This window comes from Tamandua tetradactyla, chromosome 4 (genome assembly GCF_023851605.1).
Source record: "Tamandua tetradactyla isolate mTamTet1 chromosome 4, mTamTet1.pri, whole genome shotgun sequence".
NCBI lineage: Eukaryota > Metazoa > Chordata > Mammalia > Pilosa > Myrmecophagidae > Tamandua > Tamandua tetradactyla.
In genome coordinates, this window is record NC_135330.1 from 38,878,193 (window position 1) to 38,896,108 (window position 17,916).

A 17,916-nucleotide genomic window follows, 5' to 3' on the forward strand; every position below is an offset into this window, starting at 1 on the left:
AAAAGGATAGGGAAACAATATAGCATGTAAACTGAAAGCATAAAAAAGTTGAAGTGGCTATTTTAACATCAGACAAAATAGACTTTTAGACAAAATTTGTTACTAGAGACTTTTATCATTTTATAATGATGAAAGGGTCAATCCTTCAGAAAGATATAATAATTATAAATGTATGTGTGTCAACAACAGAGCACCAAAATGCATGAAGCAGATACTGACAGAATTGAAGGGAGAAATATATAATTCAACAGTAATAGTGGAGAATTCAATACCCTACTTTTAATAATGTATATAACTAAGTAGGAATCAACAAGGAAAGAAAAGACTTGAATAGCACCATAAACCAGCTAGATTTAACAGACATGTATGGGATACCATAAACCAGCTAGATTTAACAGACATGTATGGGATACTCCAATGGCAGAACACACATTCTTCTCAAGTGCACATGGAATATTCTCCAGGATAGAATAAATGTTAGACCATTAATAACATAGAGATCATAAATACACTTCAATAAATTTAAAAGGATTGGAACCATGCAAAGTATGTTCCCCAACTACAATGGAACAAAATTAGAAATCAAGAGCAGAAAGAAATCAAAACAGAGAGGAAGTCACAAAGATGTTGAAATTAAATAACATATTCCTCTTGGGTTAGAAATAATGAAATCACAAGGGAAATTAGAAAACACTTTGAGATGAATGAAGACAAAATGTATGGGATGAAGCTAATGCAGAACTTAGTGGGATATTTCCAATGGTAAGCATCTATATTAAAAAAGAAGATCCCAAATCAATATCCTAGCCTCCACCTTAAGAAACTAGAAAAAGAAGAACAAACAAAACCCAAAGCAAGCAGAGGGAAGGCAGTAATAAACACTAGAAATGTATGTATGGAATAGAGAACAGAAAAAACAATAGAGAAAAACCAAAACTTTAGTTCTTTGAAAAGAACAAGAAAACTAGCCAGATTAACCAAGAAAAAAGATTATTAAAATTAGGAACAAAAGTGGGAACATTACTCCTGTCCTTATAGAAATAAAAAGGATTATAAGGAAATACTATGAACAATTGTATGCCAATAAATTAGATAACCTAAGGGTGCAAAGGTAGTTCAGAGGTAGAATTCTTGCCTGCCGTGCAGGAGACTCGGGTTCCATTCTCAGCCATCCACTTCCCAAAATGAACAAAAAACAAAACAAACAAACAAAATTCAACAAATGCTACTGCAATAACAGAATACTCACATGTAAAAAGGATGAAATGTGACCCCACCATACAGCATACAAAAAAAAAGATAATATAGATGAAATAAAGAAATTGCTAAAAATACACAAGCTATTGAATCTGACTCAAGAAGAAACAGAAAATCTGAATAGGCTTATAATAAGTAAAGAAATAGAATTAGTAATAATAAAAAAAACTCTCTAAAAAGAAATGCTTAGGATCAGATAGCTTCACTGGGTGAAATCTACCAAATATTTAAATAAGAATTAATCCTTCTGAAACTCTGCAAAAAAAATGGAAGCAGAGGGAAAACTTCCTAACACATTCTATGAGTCCAGCATTATGCTTATGCCCAAATCAAAGACAACAGAAAAAAAGAAAACTACAGATCAAAATCCCTTATTAATATAGATGCAAGAATTCTTGAGAAAATATAAGCACTAAGAATATAGCAATATATAAAAGGGATTATATACCATGACCAATGGGATTTGTCCCAGGAATACAAGATTGGTTTAACAGGCAAAACTCAATCAATGAAATACACCATGTTAATAGACAAAATTACACTAGCATTGCAGAAAAAGCATCTGACAAAGTTCAACATGCTTTCATAATAAAAATATTCAACAAAATAGGAATAGAAGGGATCTTTCTCAACCTGAGAAAGGGCATCTATGAAAACCCAGTGCTAATAACAGACCAATAGTGGAAGACTGAATGTTTTCCCCTAGGGATCAGGAATAAAACAAAAATATCCACTTTCAGCACTTCTATTCAACATTGTACTGAAGGTTCTAGCAAGGACAATTACGCTAGAAAAGAAATAAATGGGATCCATATTAGAAATAAAGAAGTAATGCTATGTCTATTTGCAGATGACATGATCTTGTATACAGAAAATCCTAGGGAATGCCCCCCAAAGTTATTGGGACTAATAAATAAGTTTTCAGGCTGTAAGATAATTAACAAAAATCAATTATATTCCTATGCATTCAATGAACAATCTGAAAATGAAATGAAGAAAACAATTCTCTTTATAACAGTATCAAAAATACTCAGGAATAAATTTTACAAAAGAAGTGTAAGACTTGTATACTGAAAATTACAATTTATGAAAGAAATTAAAGATGTTCTAAATAAATGGAAAGATATCTTGTGATCATGGACTGGAAGACTTAATATTGTTAAGATGCGAATAATCCCCCCAAATTGATCTACAGAGTCAATGCAATCCATAGCAAACAATTTGACAAGCTGACCCTAAAATTCATCTGGAAATGCAAGGGATCCAGAATCATTAAAACCATCTTGAAAAAGAAGAACAAGGATGGAGGACTCATATTTCCCAATTTCAAAACTTAATACAAAGACACAGTAATCAGGAGAGTGTGGCATTGACATAAGGACAGACATATAGAACAAAGGAACAGAATTGAGAGTCCAGAAATAAACTTCTACATTATTGATCAAATAATTTTCTACAAGAGTGGCAAGGCAATTTAATGGGGAAAAGAATAGTCTTTTCAACAAATTGTGCTGGAACAACTGGGTGTCCACATGAAAAAGAAAGAATTTGGATCTTTGCCTTACACTATATACAAGAATTAACACAAAATGATCAAAGACCTAAATGTAAGCGTGAAATCCGTAAAACTTTTAGAAGACAACAAATATCTGTGACCTTGGATTGGACAATAATTCTTTAGTTATGATTCCAAAAAACTCAAGGAACAAAAGAAAAAAATGGATAAAACATCAAAATTGAAAACTTCAAGAAAGTGGAAAGACATCCCGCAGAATGGATGAAAGTATTTGCAAATCATACTGATAAGGGACTTGTACCCAGAATATATAAAGACCTGCTGCAATTGAATTTGTTTCCTTGGTCCCTAAGGTCTATGAATGGGATTGGGGTTCCTGAGGGTGTTTGAAGCAGTAGTTCCCCAAACTCTACTACACCCAAGAATAGGGTTGTCAGATTTAGGAAGTAAAAATATAGGATGCCTGGTGAGATTTAAATTTCAGATAAATAATGAATCATTTTTAGTATAAGTAAGCCCCATGCAATATTTGGCATGGTGTCATGTATTTATCTGGAACGCTATCCAAGAATCATCTTGAGTCTTCTTAAACTCGGAATCTGGGGCCCTACCCAAGAGGTCATGATTCAGTAGGTCTGGGATGGAACTTAGAGGAAGCTGCCCTTTTAACCACCCCTAGGGGTTCAGATGTGGGGTCCAGGCCACACTTTGGGAAGTAGGGATGAGATTCTCTAAAGGAGTGATAAGAGCTTCCAGAACGGCTTCTCATCACACTCCTTCCTGGGGAGTATCTAAACAGGAAACAGAGCCACACATATTCCGACAAACATATAACAAGGAAGGGCAGGTTTTTATAGGAATCTATGCTTTGAGACAGTTTAGAGTGCCAAATAAAAGGATAAAATAAAGTAAAACAAAATAACTAAACAAACAGCATCCAAAAAAAAAAAAACCTTAAAAGACTCTAGCCAGGTGCCCTTCTCGCACATTCCTGGGAAAACCACACACTTTGATCAGCCCAAAGTGTCAGGCATTTCACACAACAGATCACTTGGACCATTACTCATGTTTCCATTTATCTTCCTCAGTTGGCCCAAGTTTCAGCACTTCGTCTTAAATCAGGCTCTGAACCTAACTCTGAATTTATTCCTTCTAAATAAACAGAATCTGGAAATTCTCACAACCATTGGAAGGACCCCAAGGACAGGGGAACAATCACTGACAATGGTGAAGCTTCAGCCTAATGAAGTCCAAAGGTCACCACCGGATAGTGAGTAGATTTCAGGCCTGCTCTAAGGGGTGGCATTAGATGCTACAGGACATGAAACTTCTCCCAAAGTTAGACCGCAATGGCTTTTTAAAAGATGTGTCTAACCTCTACTGACTGCCATTTCTTCCCGCTCAGGATTAATCCTCTGCCAGAGGGAAGCATATCCCCACTCCAGCCACATCTGCAAAGGGAGAAAAAACCCAACTCACTTTCCATCCACAGCCTCGACAATCTTGACCTCAATCTCCTGCTCATACAGCGTCCGCAGCATCCGGTCCCGCCTGTCCTTTCTACGTTTGAGGTTTATCATGAAAATCTAACCCAGGAAGAAAAAGAAAAAAAGAAACACAGATTACTCGAGCCTTATTTTAGGCTGTTTGAAAGTTAAGTAAATATAAGGACCACGGGTTTAGGTGGAATAATTGGAGGAAAAGATAAGAAAATGGAGAAGATTTGGGGACGTGGAGGTAGGGTGACGAGTGAAATGTACTTCTATTTCATATTAGGAGTATGAAGGACAAATCATATTAATCCAAACAGAACGACCTTTAAAACCCAGCCATTTGGAGTGACTGAACACACTCTCAGTTTCTTGGATGCTGGTTGATGTACATGTTCTCCTTTGCTCCTGAGACAAATGTTCCTCTTTCGAGGTACAGAGGTGAGTTAAAATAAAAAATACAGCTGTAAGGGCTGGAAGGAAATTTGGCAACTGATTAAATTTATCAGCAGACCTGAGTCTAAGTCCTGTCTGTCCTTTACTCAGTGTTTGTCTTGGACAAGTCCCTGTGCCTTAGGAACATCTTCTGTGAACCTGGGGTAAGAACGGTCCTACCTCATAGGTTCTAAGGGCTTAAATATTAGCTGTCATTATAATTTACATCAACTGTGGACAAATTTAAAGTCAGAAACATTTAAATTCTTGACAAATCGCTTTTATTTCCTAAAGATCCAACCAGAATGGTCAAGGTCCCAATTTCAGGAGCTTCTTCGACAGAATTCTCCAGTCTCTCAGAGAGAAGGGAATTTTCCTGGAAGAAACAAAGAGAAGGGACCTTCCCCTTAAGGGTAGCCTTCTGGGGAGGCGAGGGGGGAGAAAAGGAAAGACAGAATTTTCAAACCATGTGGATTTCCAGGAAACACTATGGAGAAAATAGTTCATGGCCTGTGAAGTGACAAAATATGCATTGAGACTTTCCCTCATGAGGGATGAGTCCACTTGCAGATCCCATGACAGCCCTTAAATTCCTGATGTCTGCACTGAACGCATGCCTTTTAGAAGGTTGCTCCAGGGGGTTGCAGATAATGAGGCTGTTCTGATTATTACTGAATTTACAGAACCACAGAAGTACCAGAAGGGAAGCCTCCTCAATGCTATTGCAAATAAAGTAGTATTTTAATAAGGTCCTTTAGCCACAAGCAGCCATAAATTTGCTCTGATATATTAAATTAACCCTCCAAGAAAGGGAGATGTCAGCTGCCAGAAAGAAATGGTGATGACATACAGCATGATTCAGGAGAAGTCAGGCAGAGTGGACTTTATCCTGACTAGCCATCTGCATGACTTTGAGGAAGACTGTTAATGTTTCTGGGTCCAGTTCCCTCATCTGTAAAAGAGGGAGGTGAACAAATTCATCTTTAAGGTCCTGTTCAGATAAGAACTTCTATGATGATTTATTTAGTTTACAATAAAATTTATGTTATGCTATGGCCAGGATGAAGAAAAACCTTGACTTATAATCAGCCTGGAGTTTAGACTACACCGGGCTAAGTTGGTTTCCATGGCTGTTCTGAATGTAATCATACACATATCATGATTTATTGGGATCAAAAGCTACATTAGCAAACATTGCAAACCTTTCTTGCAAAATATTCTTCCATCCATTTATAAATCCCTCTGCAAAGAACCTGATTGGGAGCAAGATATCCTCTTTGAAGAAATGTTCCACCTGACTTAGGGCAAAGTGGTTTAATTTCACCTTGATTTCATTACCTCCTTTGTTTCCCTAACTGGGTAATTATTTTTTAGAACTTAACTTCTGTGGTGGGTCTATTTGCCATGATTACTTGGGACGTTATAACTTACAGGGTTGTGTTCCTTTATATTTCATTTTCTTCCTGTTTAGATACTACTTGGATGGATCGTGTTTCAGCCCCAAATTTTTAAAAATATTTTTATTGAGCAATCTATATACACATGCAGTTCAATCATATTATACAATCAATGGCTCACAATGTCATCACATAGTTGTGTATTCATCACCATGATCATTTTTAGAACATTTGCATCACTCCAGAAAACGAAAAAGAAAAGAATCATATGTCTGATATCCCTTACCCCACCATCTCATTGACAAACAGCATTTCAATCTATCCAATCTTTACCCTTTATCTCTCCCTGTTATCCTTATCTTTTTTTACTCATATGTCCATATCTGGATAAAAGGAGCATCAGACACAAGGTTTTCACAATCAAACAGTCACAATGTAAAAGCTAAATCATTATACAATCATCTTCAAGAATCAAGGCTACTGGAACACAGCTCAACAATTTCAGACGCCTTCCCTTTAGTCACTCCAATACACCATAACCTAAAAACGGATAGCTATATAATGCATAAGAATAAACTCCAGGATAATCTCTCAACTCTGTTTGAAAACTCTCAGCCACTGAAACGTTCTTTTGTCTCATTACTCTCTTCCCCCTTTTAGTCAAAAAAGCTTTCTCAATCCCATGATGCTAGGGCCTGTTTCATCCCAGGAGTCCTGTCCCACATTGTCAGGGAGATTTACACCCCTGGGAGCCATTTCCCACGTAGGGGGGAGGGCAGAGCCAGCCTCCAATTTTACAGATGCAGAAAGAAAGGGCATATCCTCATGTGTAAACATAAAGCCACCTGGGGGTCACTCCGGGAAAGCAAAAACAAAAGCGTACCAAAAATAAACAAAAAATACGACAAAAAGTTGCCCTAAACCAGAGACCTCTAGTCTGGGAAGACTTTTAGTAAACAACAATCCAATCCAAGTCCTCGCCAGGACAAGTGCAATAAAAACTGCAGCCACGAAGAAAAAACACAGACAGCTCGCTTGGACTTGGTGAACAGTAAACAGAAAAGAGCCACTCAGCCAAGTGCAGGCCAGACACAGCAGCTAGGTCACCGAGTTCTGGGAGGGTGAAAAACATCCTTGGAAAATACCTTTTTCCACTCTCCTATCTCTATTTTTAGACAGAGATGACTACCCCAGACTTAGGAACGTAGATTCCCTTCTTAGGGCTGGAATTCTCCAGAAAGTCTCTAGGAATCATCCAATCTGTATGCCCAGGTCCTGCCAAATGAAAGACCAGAGCTAGACCATCCTGGTTTTGTCCCATTGTGTTTGTTTTGGTTTGGTTTTCATAGGAATGCTCTTTGGGGAGGAGAAATGAATAAATATACACCAGACACTTGGGTCCTTTCACCTAGAGAACTGAAAGGGGAGAAGCTGGTGAGAACAGCAAGGAAGAAAAACTACAGTAATTTAAAGAAACCAGGCAAATGCATGGTATGGGCCAACCCTTCCTGCAGCCCGGATTGTTTTGAAAACTGTTTACAATTTAGTCTAATTCCACTCTACTACGCTGAAATCATCTCTTCTCATTCTGCCCCCTAAGGAGATCGTATCAGCTAATAACTCTTTTCATTAATATACATGAAATACCTCTTCCCTTGTCTGAAGTCCAGCTCCAAGTCAGTTTTATAGAGGAAATCCTGGTTCCCAATTCCAGAGGCTCTTTACCATGGCGGTACAGGGCGGCACATAAGTACGTGGCACAGGGTGATGAAGGCATTTTCTTCCAATTAGGCAGTGGCAATGAGGTATGCAAAACACAAAGCCTGGCCTCAGAATCCAAGGAATAATTCTATATTAGTTTGTGGATTCCCGAGGCATGGTCCTATCTCCTCCTTTATGTAATCGGAAAATTATATCTATTTTTTTGTATCTATTTTTTATATAACAATTTCCTGAATACTGATCGGCACCAATTTAAAGGACCCATGAAGGGTTCAGTGACTTAGAATCACAATTTTGACTCTGCCAAGTATCTGTTGTTTGTACTCCCAAAAGAGACAACTCTTTATACTTCTGCTTCGTTCCAATGATACAATTGGAATTTAATAATAAATATGGCCCTCATAAAGCTATTAGGAAATTCTCTCCTGATGAAAGGCAGTATTTTAGAACAGGTTTCTTTGTTCTCTCAGTTTTTGCCCTTCCAGCCCTGCCCTGCACCCTTTTCCCATGAAAGAACAGCAGAAGGAAAACAAAGCATGGAGTGTTCCAGAATGGTTTCCACCCACTCAGATATGAGAGAATAACGAAAATGTCTTCCAACATCTAAAGCACATATCCTCTTTAGCCTACCCTTGAATTTTGATAAATGGATTGATTAACTATGGTGAAACCTGCTCCTTTCATTACTACATAAAAACTTAAGGTTGGCTCAATGACTAATTTACTTTTACCATGATCCTCCTTTTTTAAGAAAAGGAAACTAAGGCACAACAAAAACTGAGTAGTTTTCCCAAGATTTCAGTGCCTTTTCAGCAGCCAAGCCACTCTTGCTAGCTCTCAAATGTCTGCTCAGGATTGTGTTCCAATGTAGACACAGATGCACACCACACACATGCACACACACACGCGCACACACACACACACACACAGACACCTTTCCTACCTCATCAAATCCCATCTTGTCTGGATATTTAGGGACAACTGAGACAAACTGGGAGGGTTCCATTGGAGGACGGTCAACTGCAAGACATAAGAAACATGCAGAGTGCTTTGTTAGTGAAAGGGTTTCATCCAAACGCCGAGCTCTAGGGCTGGACCTGAGCAAACTGTTCAGGGCAGAGGACAGCTCCACGGGCCTATGAGCCCTGCTACTCAGTAGTTCTCTGGGACTGAGTGGCCTGGGACACGTCTTCTTGCTGCACAAGAATCCTGATGGACAGACCACTGGTTTCTGAGGGTACTTGTTTATATACACATTGCAGTGTTGGCCCCATATCCCTTAGGACATATTTTTAAATTATTCGGGAGGCAGTATAGAGTAATGGTTAGAGGGGGAGGGCTCCAGGGTCAGATTATCTGGGTCTAAACCTTAACCTGTGAGGGTCTGGGAGAGTTAGGTGACCTCTCTAAGCTGATTCTTCAGGTATAACATGAGAATGATAAAAGTTATCTGCTAGGGTATTATAAAATTTAAATGAGACACTATACATAAAGCATACACCACAGTAAATTAACAGAGGAAACGGTCAATAATCCTAAGCCATTTACTGTGGTCTATGATGAAAGAACTCAGAAGTTATCTAGATTTTTTTCTGAGTAATATTTTTTTCCTATAAGTTTAAAATCGTCAAAGTTTGGGATTGTTTGTATCTACCCCAGGCAAGTTTAGTTATGGGTGTGCAAAAGGACCTTTTTTTTTTTTTTTCTTAATATTGTCTCAACTCTGAGAGCTGGTTTACATTCCAGAATGTGATACAGGATTAAAGGGACGTTTCCAGGTGAGGAAGACATTGCATCTTGAATAGCAGAAGCTTTATTTATTTGCCACTCCAAAAAAGCTTCCTTTACAAACTATATATTTTAAAGGTTGGAAGCAAGGTTTATGAATCTAAGAGTGTCATGAAAGTTTCTTGGTTTTATACGAATTCAAAGCACTCTATTGGTTTTACTTAAAGGGACAACACAAAGAAAATTTAAAATGAACGCTGGTAATTGGGTTGTTTATAGACCTGTCTATGATGACTCTTTGACTATCCACCAATGTCATTCTCCTGTGTTGCAGTTACTTGAGGTTATTCTTTCTCACCCTTGAGATTAGTCATGGCCATGTGACTTGCTGGAGAAGCTCTTACTTGTCCTGCTCCATCTCCCAGCCCCTGTCCCTCCATGATGATCAGAGTAGCGTGTGTTGATATGAGAAGCCACACAACTGAAGCAGCCTGGTAGCATGTGTCAACCCACGGATGGCAGCTGTCCAGTAGAGATCTCAGAACTGCTACAGACTTTGCACAGGAAGAAATAAGCTGTGGTTGTGTTATGCCAATGAGATTTTTGTATTGTTTGAAAGCCAAGCATTACTTTACCAATCCTGACTGAGGTATCATTATCTGTTTGACTTCTCTTCCATTAGGATTTTTTCCTCCATTAGGATTTTAAAGAAAAACCATCACATCCAATTCCAAATGATCAAATGCTGTGACATTCTAGAAAGTAGTGAGACAGGTTCTCTTAGCCAAACACAACAGCTGGTCTTATTATTTCAAATCTGACTTGTAAGGCCCCAGTTCTGTGAGTGTGTGGTTAGGTTTCCAATAGCAGCCCAGAATACTTTGGTCCTTTCTGCTCTGCTCTGCTCCCCAACAATGACCTTTACAATCAACAAATATTGGTTGAGGATCTACTATGGACAGATTTTGAAGAGAAAGAAACTTTATGTACAAACTCCTTCCTGTTCATAATGTTGTTTGAGAAGTCGTCTAGTCTCTGTCCCTGGACCTCAACCCTGAGAGGAGGTTGTATTTTCAGGCTTCTGGTCGTCCCTGGGTACTCAGATGGCCTGCTAGGCTTTCACGTTCCAGCCTAAGAGACTGCTTTTTAGCCACTTTGCTTCATCAAACATAGGCAGATATGGCATTCACAGAACAAGCATACCCCAAAGCTTCACATGGCTGGCTCCCAAACGCCACCATTAGCAAAAACTGTTAGCAAAAAATATACCTGGCTTTTGCCACTGAAGATAAGCCATGGAGAAAATACATAGTGAGTCAGACCTAAGCAACTTACTGATGTGTGTATGTGTGTGTGTGTGTGAGAAAGCGAGAGCAAGAGCCAGAGAGAGAGTGCGAGAGGAGGGGAAACGGTGGGGAGAAGCAGGACGTGTTTTTGCTGACACCAGACTCAAAGGTGAGGTATATTCCACTTCCATTTGAGGTCATTTCTGATTCCATCATTTATAATTTATCCAGTCCTTCACTGAATCTTTAGATGATCCCTCCCTGTGTGAACAGCACTTGGGCCAATGAGCTTCCCTGACTTCTCCATAGTTTCGAGACCTAGAAATAATAATAGCTTTGGTGATAGAGCTTTTATGACTCACAGAACTCTGGCCTATACTATTGACAAACATAATCACGTTGATTTAGTCTTTACAACAGGCACCACAAGATAGATATGTGCCCTGTTTTTACAGGTAAGGAAACAAAGGCTTAAATCCCTTGCCTAAGGTCACAAAGCTCTGACTTCCCCCCTGAGCTCTCAGTCCCTCCTCTACACTGTCCAAAAGTTTATCTTTGGTAGCCATTGGCTTTGGGCACCTGGGCTGGGTTCACGTAGCTCTGCTAGCTAGGTCCCTGCTCCTGGCGATCAGCAGTTGTCACTCCTTCTCTGGTCTACACTACAGCACACATAGTCCCGTGTTTGGGGCAATAGCTCAGCGGTGTAGGAAAGAGATGGGAGAGATTGTATTTGGATCAAATCTAAACACGTCCCCATGGTTTCTCCCAAATGTTTTCTTCTTTCATTGCTGCAGCCACCACATTGGCTCAGGTCCTCACCATCCAAGCCTGGGTTGTTTCAATATTCTCCAAACACTGTCATGATCTCAGTCTTGCCTCATTCTAACTCATTCCGCACACTGTTGTCACAACAGTCTTCCTCAAGCACAGTTCTGACCTCCATTTTAACAGTCACACCCAACACTTAAGGGCTTTATAATTTAAGTGCTTTCACAGTCACTTCATTTTATCTTCATTTTTTTTTTAATAGATGAAGAAACTGAGAACCACCCAGACATGGACTTTCCCGTGGTCAAACAGTGTGGTGGCAGAGCTGGAACTCAGTTTCAGACCTTCACACATCAGATCCAAGATCTTAACCTTCACATGACATTCTGCTGTGAAATGTCATGACTGACAGTAGCTACCTGAGATTCCCCATGGTCTCATGCTCTGCCTTGCAAGACCCATCTTATGTCTCACAACCTATCTGCACCTATAAACTTTGGAAAGTCTTACCTCCTATCGTTCATCCCCTAGTTGAAGCACATCTCCAAATTCTCTGTGCATCTCTTATTGTAATAAATGAGGGAGTACCTCCAAAGTGATAGAAACAGTACTTTCAATGAGTGGAAGCTTTTGTTTTTATTGTACCTTATCTTCTGACCCTCCCCAAACTCTTCTACTCTGCCCTTTGGAACTCCCGCCTGCCATCACAAACCCCCTGACACTCTGAACTTTTTTTTCTGAATGTCTGTTCTACTTTTTTGTTTTCAATAAAATTTGAATTTCCTTTGAGGACATTGTCTCCTTTTCAGCTTCCAGAATGGAGGTTGATTTTTCTTATATGCCTCAATCACTCTGAACTGTCTCTCCATCCTTCGAAACCCTTGCTCCTTTGCAGATTTTGTACCCTCTACCTCCTAATCATGCACCCTCATTCCCTGAAGCCTATGCCCCTTGGCTCACAGTCTTACTATCCCTGCCAGCACTGTTAGAAGTTGGCATTCCCACTGGCGACTCATCCAACAACCTGGTTGCTAGTTCCTTGACCTCACCACTGACAATCACTCTTTCACCCTTCTTTAGTGACGTACTCCCATACCATATTCATTAAACCCTTCCTGGCATCATGGATGGAAATCCATAAGCAACCAAGATTTTCTGCTCTAACACTCTAACCATTCCCTTAAAGATGATTTATTTTTTCCACTAAGCTTCCCTGGCAAAACCCCAATCCGGGTTAAACCTGATTGTCCACATAGTACCAACCATACCACAGGAGAAATTCACACAGTTGTGTTGCCTGAGTCACTTCAAAATGACAACTACAGAGATCAGATCAGCACTGCCAAATAATGCAAGAACTACACTTCCATAGTAAATTTACTTTTCCCCACTCTGAGAGGGCTATATTATGCCCTCTCCTCTCTTCTGAAATTTCTGACACCTCTTTCCAGGTGATGACTGGACTATATATTTCATAGAAAAATATTTAAAATCAAATTACATCTCCCTCTTCCTTCTACAACAAGTCCACAAGTCTAACTGGATTTGTACCTACATACTCTGCCTTCCTTCTTGCTAAAGCGGACGACTCATCCCTGTTCCTATCTAGGTCAACCTCTCCACTATTGCCATGGGTTACAATCGCTCTTGGCTTCTCAAGGAGTTGCAGTTACCCTCTAATCTTATACAGCATCAAGTTATTCTTATATATTGACTCCTTTTCTATCCTAAAACAAACAAATAAGCAAACAAACATCCTTTTCCTTAATCTTTCATCGCTAACACCTATTACCACATTTAATATTCTGCATCACAACAAGATTGAACTTTTCATCTCCCCATTCTCCTTTCTTTAGCCTACTCCAAAAGTTTCCTCTTACTTGAATTTTCAGCAGCATCTGGCCCCTCCTTGAAGGCTTCTCTAATTTCTGTGGCAATTCATTCCCCTGCTTCTCCCCCCAGTCTTCTGGCTGTTCCTTTCCCCCAGGTATCTGTCCTCCTTCTTCTTCCCTTCTCTTTCTATATTTTCTTACCATATGAGTTCACCCTATTTCAGGATTTCAAGTATCCTTTTTAGGCTGATGACTCTCAAATGTCTTCCTCCTGTTGGAAGCTCTGCCCTGAACTCCAAACTCATGGCTTCTCAATTCAGATGTCTAATAAAGATCTTAAACTTAACATGGCCAACTCTTCTCTAACCAATTCTTCTCCCACAAAGCTTTTCCATCTCAGTAAGTGCCATATCAGACTCCAGACCAACATTATGGAATCCTGTTTGATTCCTTTTTTACCCTCATGGGCTGCATCTAGGTCTTACATAAGTTCTGTTGGCTCTACCATCAGAAATAAATCTTAAATCCATCTACTTCTCAACTCTCTCTGCTACAGCTTGTGTCTACCTTGCCTCCACCTTTGCCCTCTCATACTGTAGCTTGAGTGATCTTTCTTAATGCATAAATTGCATCATGCCACTCCCCAAAGGTTTCCCATTATTTTTAGAATAAAATCCAGATTCCTTACCACTGCTATAAGCTCTGCCTGATCTGGACTGTTCTTCGTCTATGACCTCATTTCCCTCTACTCATTTTCTAAACCCTATGAAGTTGGTCTTTTGCCACTCAACATGACAAGCTCTTTTTCATCTTATGGCCTTTGCATGTGCTGTTCTTTCTGTTTGGGACACTCTTTTCCATGTGGCTGCTTCCTTGTTACATTGTCTGTCTCTCTGTAAGAAAATAAATTCTTTGATGTCAGGGCGTCTGCCTATTTTGTTCAGGGCTATCACCCCAGTATCTTGAAAATACCTAAAACATAGTATGTATTTAATACTATCTATATGCTAAAACCTCCATTGATTCTATGATATCCTAAACTCTTTTACTGGGTATTCAAGGACTACAACAACTAAGCCAGCCCCATCTAGCAAATATTATTTCCTTCTACTGTTTCAAGACAGCTCTTTCCCAGGGTAAGACTGCTTTTGAACAATGTCTTTGCTCAGTTCAGTTTCTCTGCCTGTAGGTTCCTCACCATATTATTCCTCATGTTTAAATTCCACACATATCAAAATCCAGCTTAAGAACCATTAGGACTTGCAGCTCTCATGGATCACACAGCCTCCAGCATTCTCTTCCTACTCTAAATTCCTGTTGCCCTCATATTTGCTCTTTCTCAAAGTACCTGTCCATTATTATCTGTATTGTTGGTGTCTTCTTATGTCCCATTAGCTGCCCAACTAAATCATGAGCACCTGAAACAGGGAATTAACTATAAAATGTTTTGAATCCCTAGTGCCTTCATAAAATGGCTCCACACATTGTAGATAGGCATCCTATGTATTGTTTTTTGTTCAGGAAAGAAATACATGTTCTAGTGCTTCAATAAACATGGTCTAATAACACTATTAGCAGCCATTTATTTACTGCCTATTGCATTCCAGAAGCTGTGTTTTTAACACCTATTTCGTCTTCTCCTGGAGGAAGACACTAGAGAAATCTGATTGCATCATCATCAGCCTCCTTTAATATTATGTGGGCCTCCATTCTATATTTCTGCCTTATCACTTTCAAAGTTTTATTTTCCAATAATTACTTTAAAATTCAGATTCTGAAATTTTAACAAAATTATAATAAGATAAAATAATATAAATAATTTCTATTTAAAATGCCACACGTCAAGTACCCAGTACTACAATTGGCATGTACTATGAGGTCAATAACAAAAGTTATAGTTTATAGTCTCTTCTTAAATGAATTCTACTTGTCTAGCATGGTGAGTGTGTTATTTGTAATTTCTAATCTTTAAAATAATCATTGACTGTGTTAGATTCAGTTGTCAACTTGGCCAGGTGAGCATATCTAGTCTTGTTGCTGCGGACATAAGCCAATGGTACGTGAACCTCATCTGTTGCTCATTACATCTGCAGTCAGCTAGGAGGTGTGTCTGCTGCAATGAGTGACGTTTGACTTAATTGGCTGGCTCTCATTTGAGAGAGCACAATGTTGCACAGCCTAGCAGCTCAGCATTCCTCATCTCAGCACTAGCAGCTCAGCCCAGGCCTTTGGAGATGCAGAAAGAAGTCACCCCGGGGAAAGTTGTTGGAACCCAGGGGCCTGGAGAGAAGACCAGCAGAGACCATCTTGTGCCTTCCACGTAAGAAAGAACCTCAGTGGAAAGTTAGCTGCCTTTCCTCTGAAGAACCAACAAAATAAATCCCCTTTTATTAAAAGCCAATCCGTCTCTGGTGTGTTGCTTTCCGGCAGCTAGCAAACTAGAACGTTGACCATATGCCCACATCTGTATACACAGAACTTTCTATGCTATCAGACCTGTGGGAAGACAAGAAAACTCAAGGCTCTGGTCATCCCCTCAGAGTTCAACTTGGGAGGCAGGGCTGATAGCCATGAAACAGGAATATTAAGGGGCAGCACATTGCCAAGTACTAAATGGAATCATAATAGCAACACTTTATTATTTTGCAGAGCTGATGCATATGATTTTATTGTCTTATCCCCAACCCTACAAAATCAGTGTTATATCCTTAATCTACAGGTAAAGGAATGAAAGCTCTTCATAAGTTACAGAGTCTGGGATAAAGCCTGTTATTCAGGTTTCAAGTCCATTGCTTTTTGCAATACAGATTTCATTCATTTACTTATTCACTCATCATTCATTCATTCACTTATTCATTGATGCATCTGGCAAACATTCGTTTGCTGTCAGCTGTGTACTATGTGCTGTGATAGGTTCTTGAGATGGAAGGCAGTTAAGATACCACCGGTGTCCTCTAGATACTTGAGCATAGAGAAGGAGGCAGAAACAGTATGTGTAAAGAAATTAACAAAAGATATTCCTAAGGCTACTTTAAGAAATTCTGACATAGTGAACCAACCCTTTACTCACTTCTCATTTTTACCTATAAGTACTTTTTATTTTCATTATCCCCATTATTCTCTATACACTCAGAGAATAATAGTGATCAAGTGTTTCATTTTACAAATTCAGGGACAAAAAGACGAGGCAAGGCCAAAAGACCTCAAACCATAATGTATCTCAGCATCAAAATATTGTACTAGCAGGTTGTAATGGCTCTCCTACCTCCTGAGTACAGTCTGTGGAAATACCTTGCTCAACACCCACCAATGTGTCCTTGGTAAATTGAGCTGAGCTATGTTTTGCAAACAGAATCCAGTGTAAATACAATAGGAGAGTTTCTTATTTAAAGGAATCCTATGGTGACTCTTATAAATTATTACTTTCTTTCTCACCTTCTGATCCTAACCTTATTTCTTGAAAGAAAACTCTTTCTTTCATTCTATTTCCTTACTTTCTTAATTACTTCTCAACCCTCTGCATTTTGATTCAGTCCCTACCACTTCTTTGATACATTCTTGCTATGGACATTAACTGAAAAAATCCACTGGACTGTTTTTCAGAGCTTATCTCCCTTGAACTTCCTTCTACATCTCATGATGCTGCTGTCTTAAAATTCTGTGTTATCACATTATCTTGTTGATGAATCCCAACTCAACATCTTCAGGCCTGATAGTGCCTAGTTCCAGACTAATCTATCCAGCTACTCATTGAATATTTACACCTGAATTAATTCATTCATTCAATCATTAAACAAACATTTACTGGGTGTCTATTAGTTTTCAGCATGGGCTATGTCCTGAGAATAACACGATGAAAAGGGAATTTATAGTCTACTGGAGGAAACAGATCCTCATTGGCAATGCAATAGGTCTAAAAGTGAATTCAACATCTTTATTTTCAAAATAATCCTTTATTCTGCATGCCCTATTTCATTTCAGGTTCCTACAATCAACTCAGACACACAAATCAGAATGTGGGAATTTCTTCTTCCGTCTCACCTTTGCTCATCCCTAAAAGCCAACTCTTGGTTAGGACTTTTCAGGTCTATTTCCTAAATTTCTCTCACTCTGACTCTTCCTCACTATTCCCACTGCTCCCGCCCTAGCTCAGATGCTCAGCATGTAATGTCCAAAAGCAGTGTCCTTGCTTCTGGCCTGAGACCAACACTCACAGCCAGTTCTGCTCCATCCATCCTTCTCTTACAATTACAGTGACTAAAATCCAAATTTGACCTGTCATTTCTCTGTCAAAATCACTACAAAAGCTCCACCCGCTTCAGGAAAAGTCCTTTTTTTTTTTTTTTTTATACATTAGAGGCTCATCTGGCTGGGCTCTGCCCACTTTACAGTCTCATTGAACTTCCCCAACCAGCTCCATTGTCTACATGCACACATTCTATGCTCTGGAGATAAATAACACAATTTTTCAGATGCTACATGAAA

The 17,916-nt window shown here is 39.2% G+C and overlaps 1 protein-coding gene across 1 annotated transcript in view; it reads right to left on the minus strand.

Annotated features, from left to right (window-relative positions):
- COLGALT2 (collagen beta(1-O)galactosyltransferase 2) overlaps positions 1–17,916 on the minus strand; it is a 126,733-nt gene that overhangs the window by 18,134 nt on the left and 90,683 nt on the right. Inside the window, exons 7-8 of the mRNA XM_077157209.1 lie at positions 8,761–8,837; positions 4,253–4,359 (exon numbers count right to left, since the gene is read on the minus strand). Of these exons, the coding sequence (XP_077013324.1) occupies positions 4,253–4,359; positions 8,761–8,837 (184 nt within the window). The remainder of the gene's footprint in view (positions 1–4,252; positions 4,360–8,760; positions 8,838–17,916) is intronic.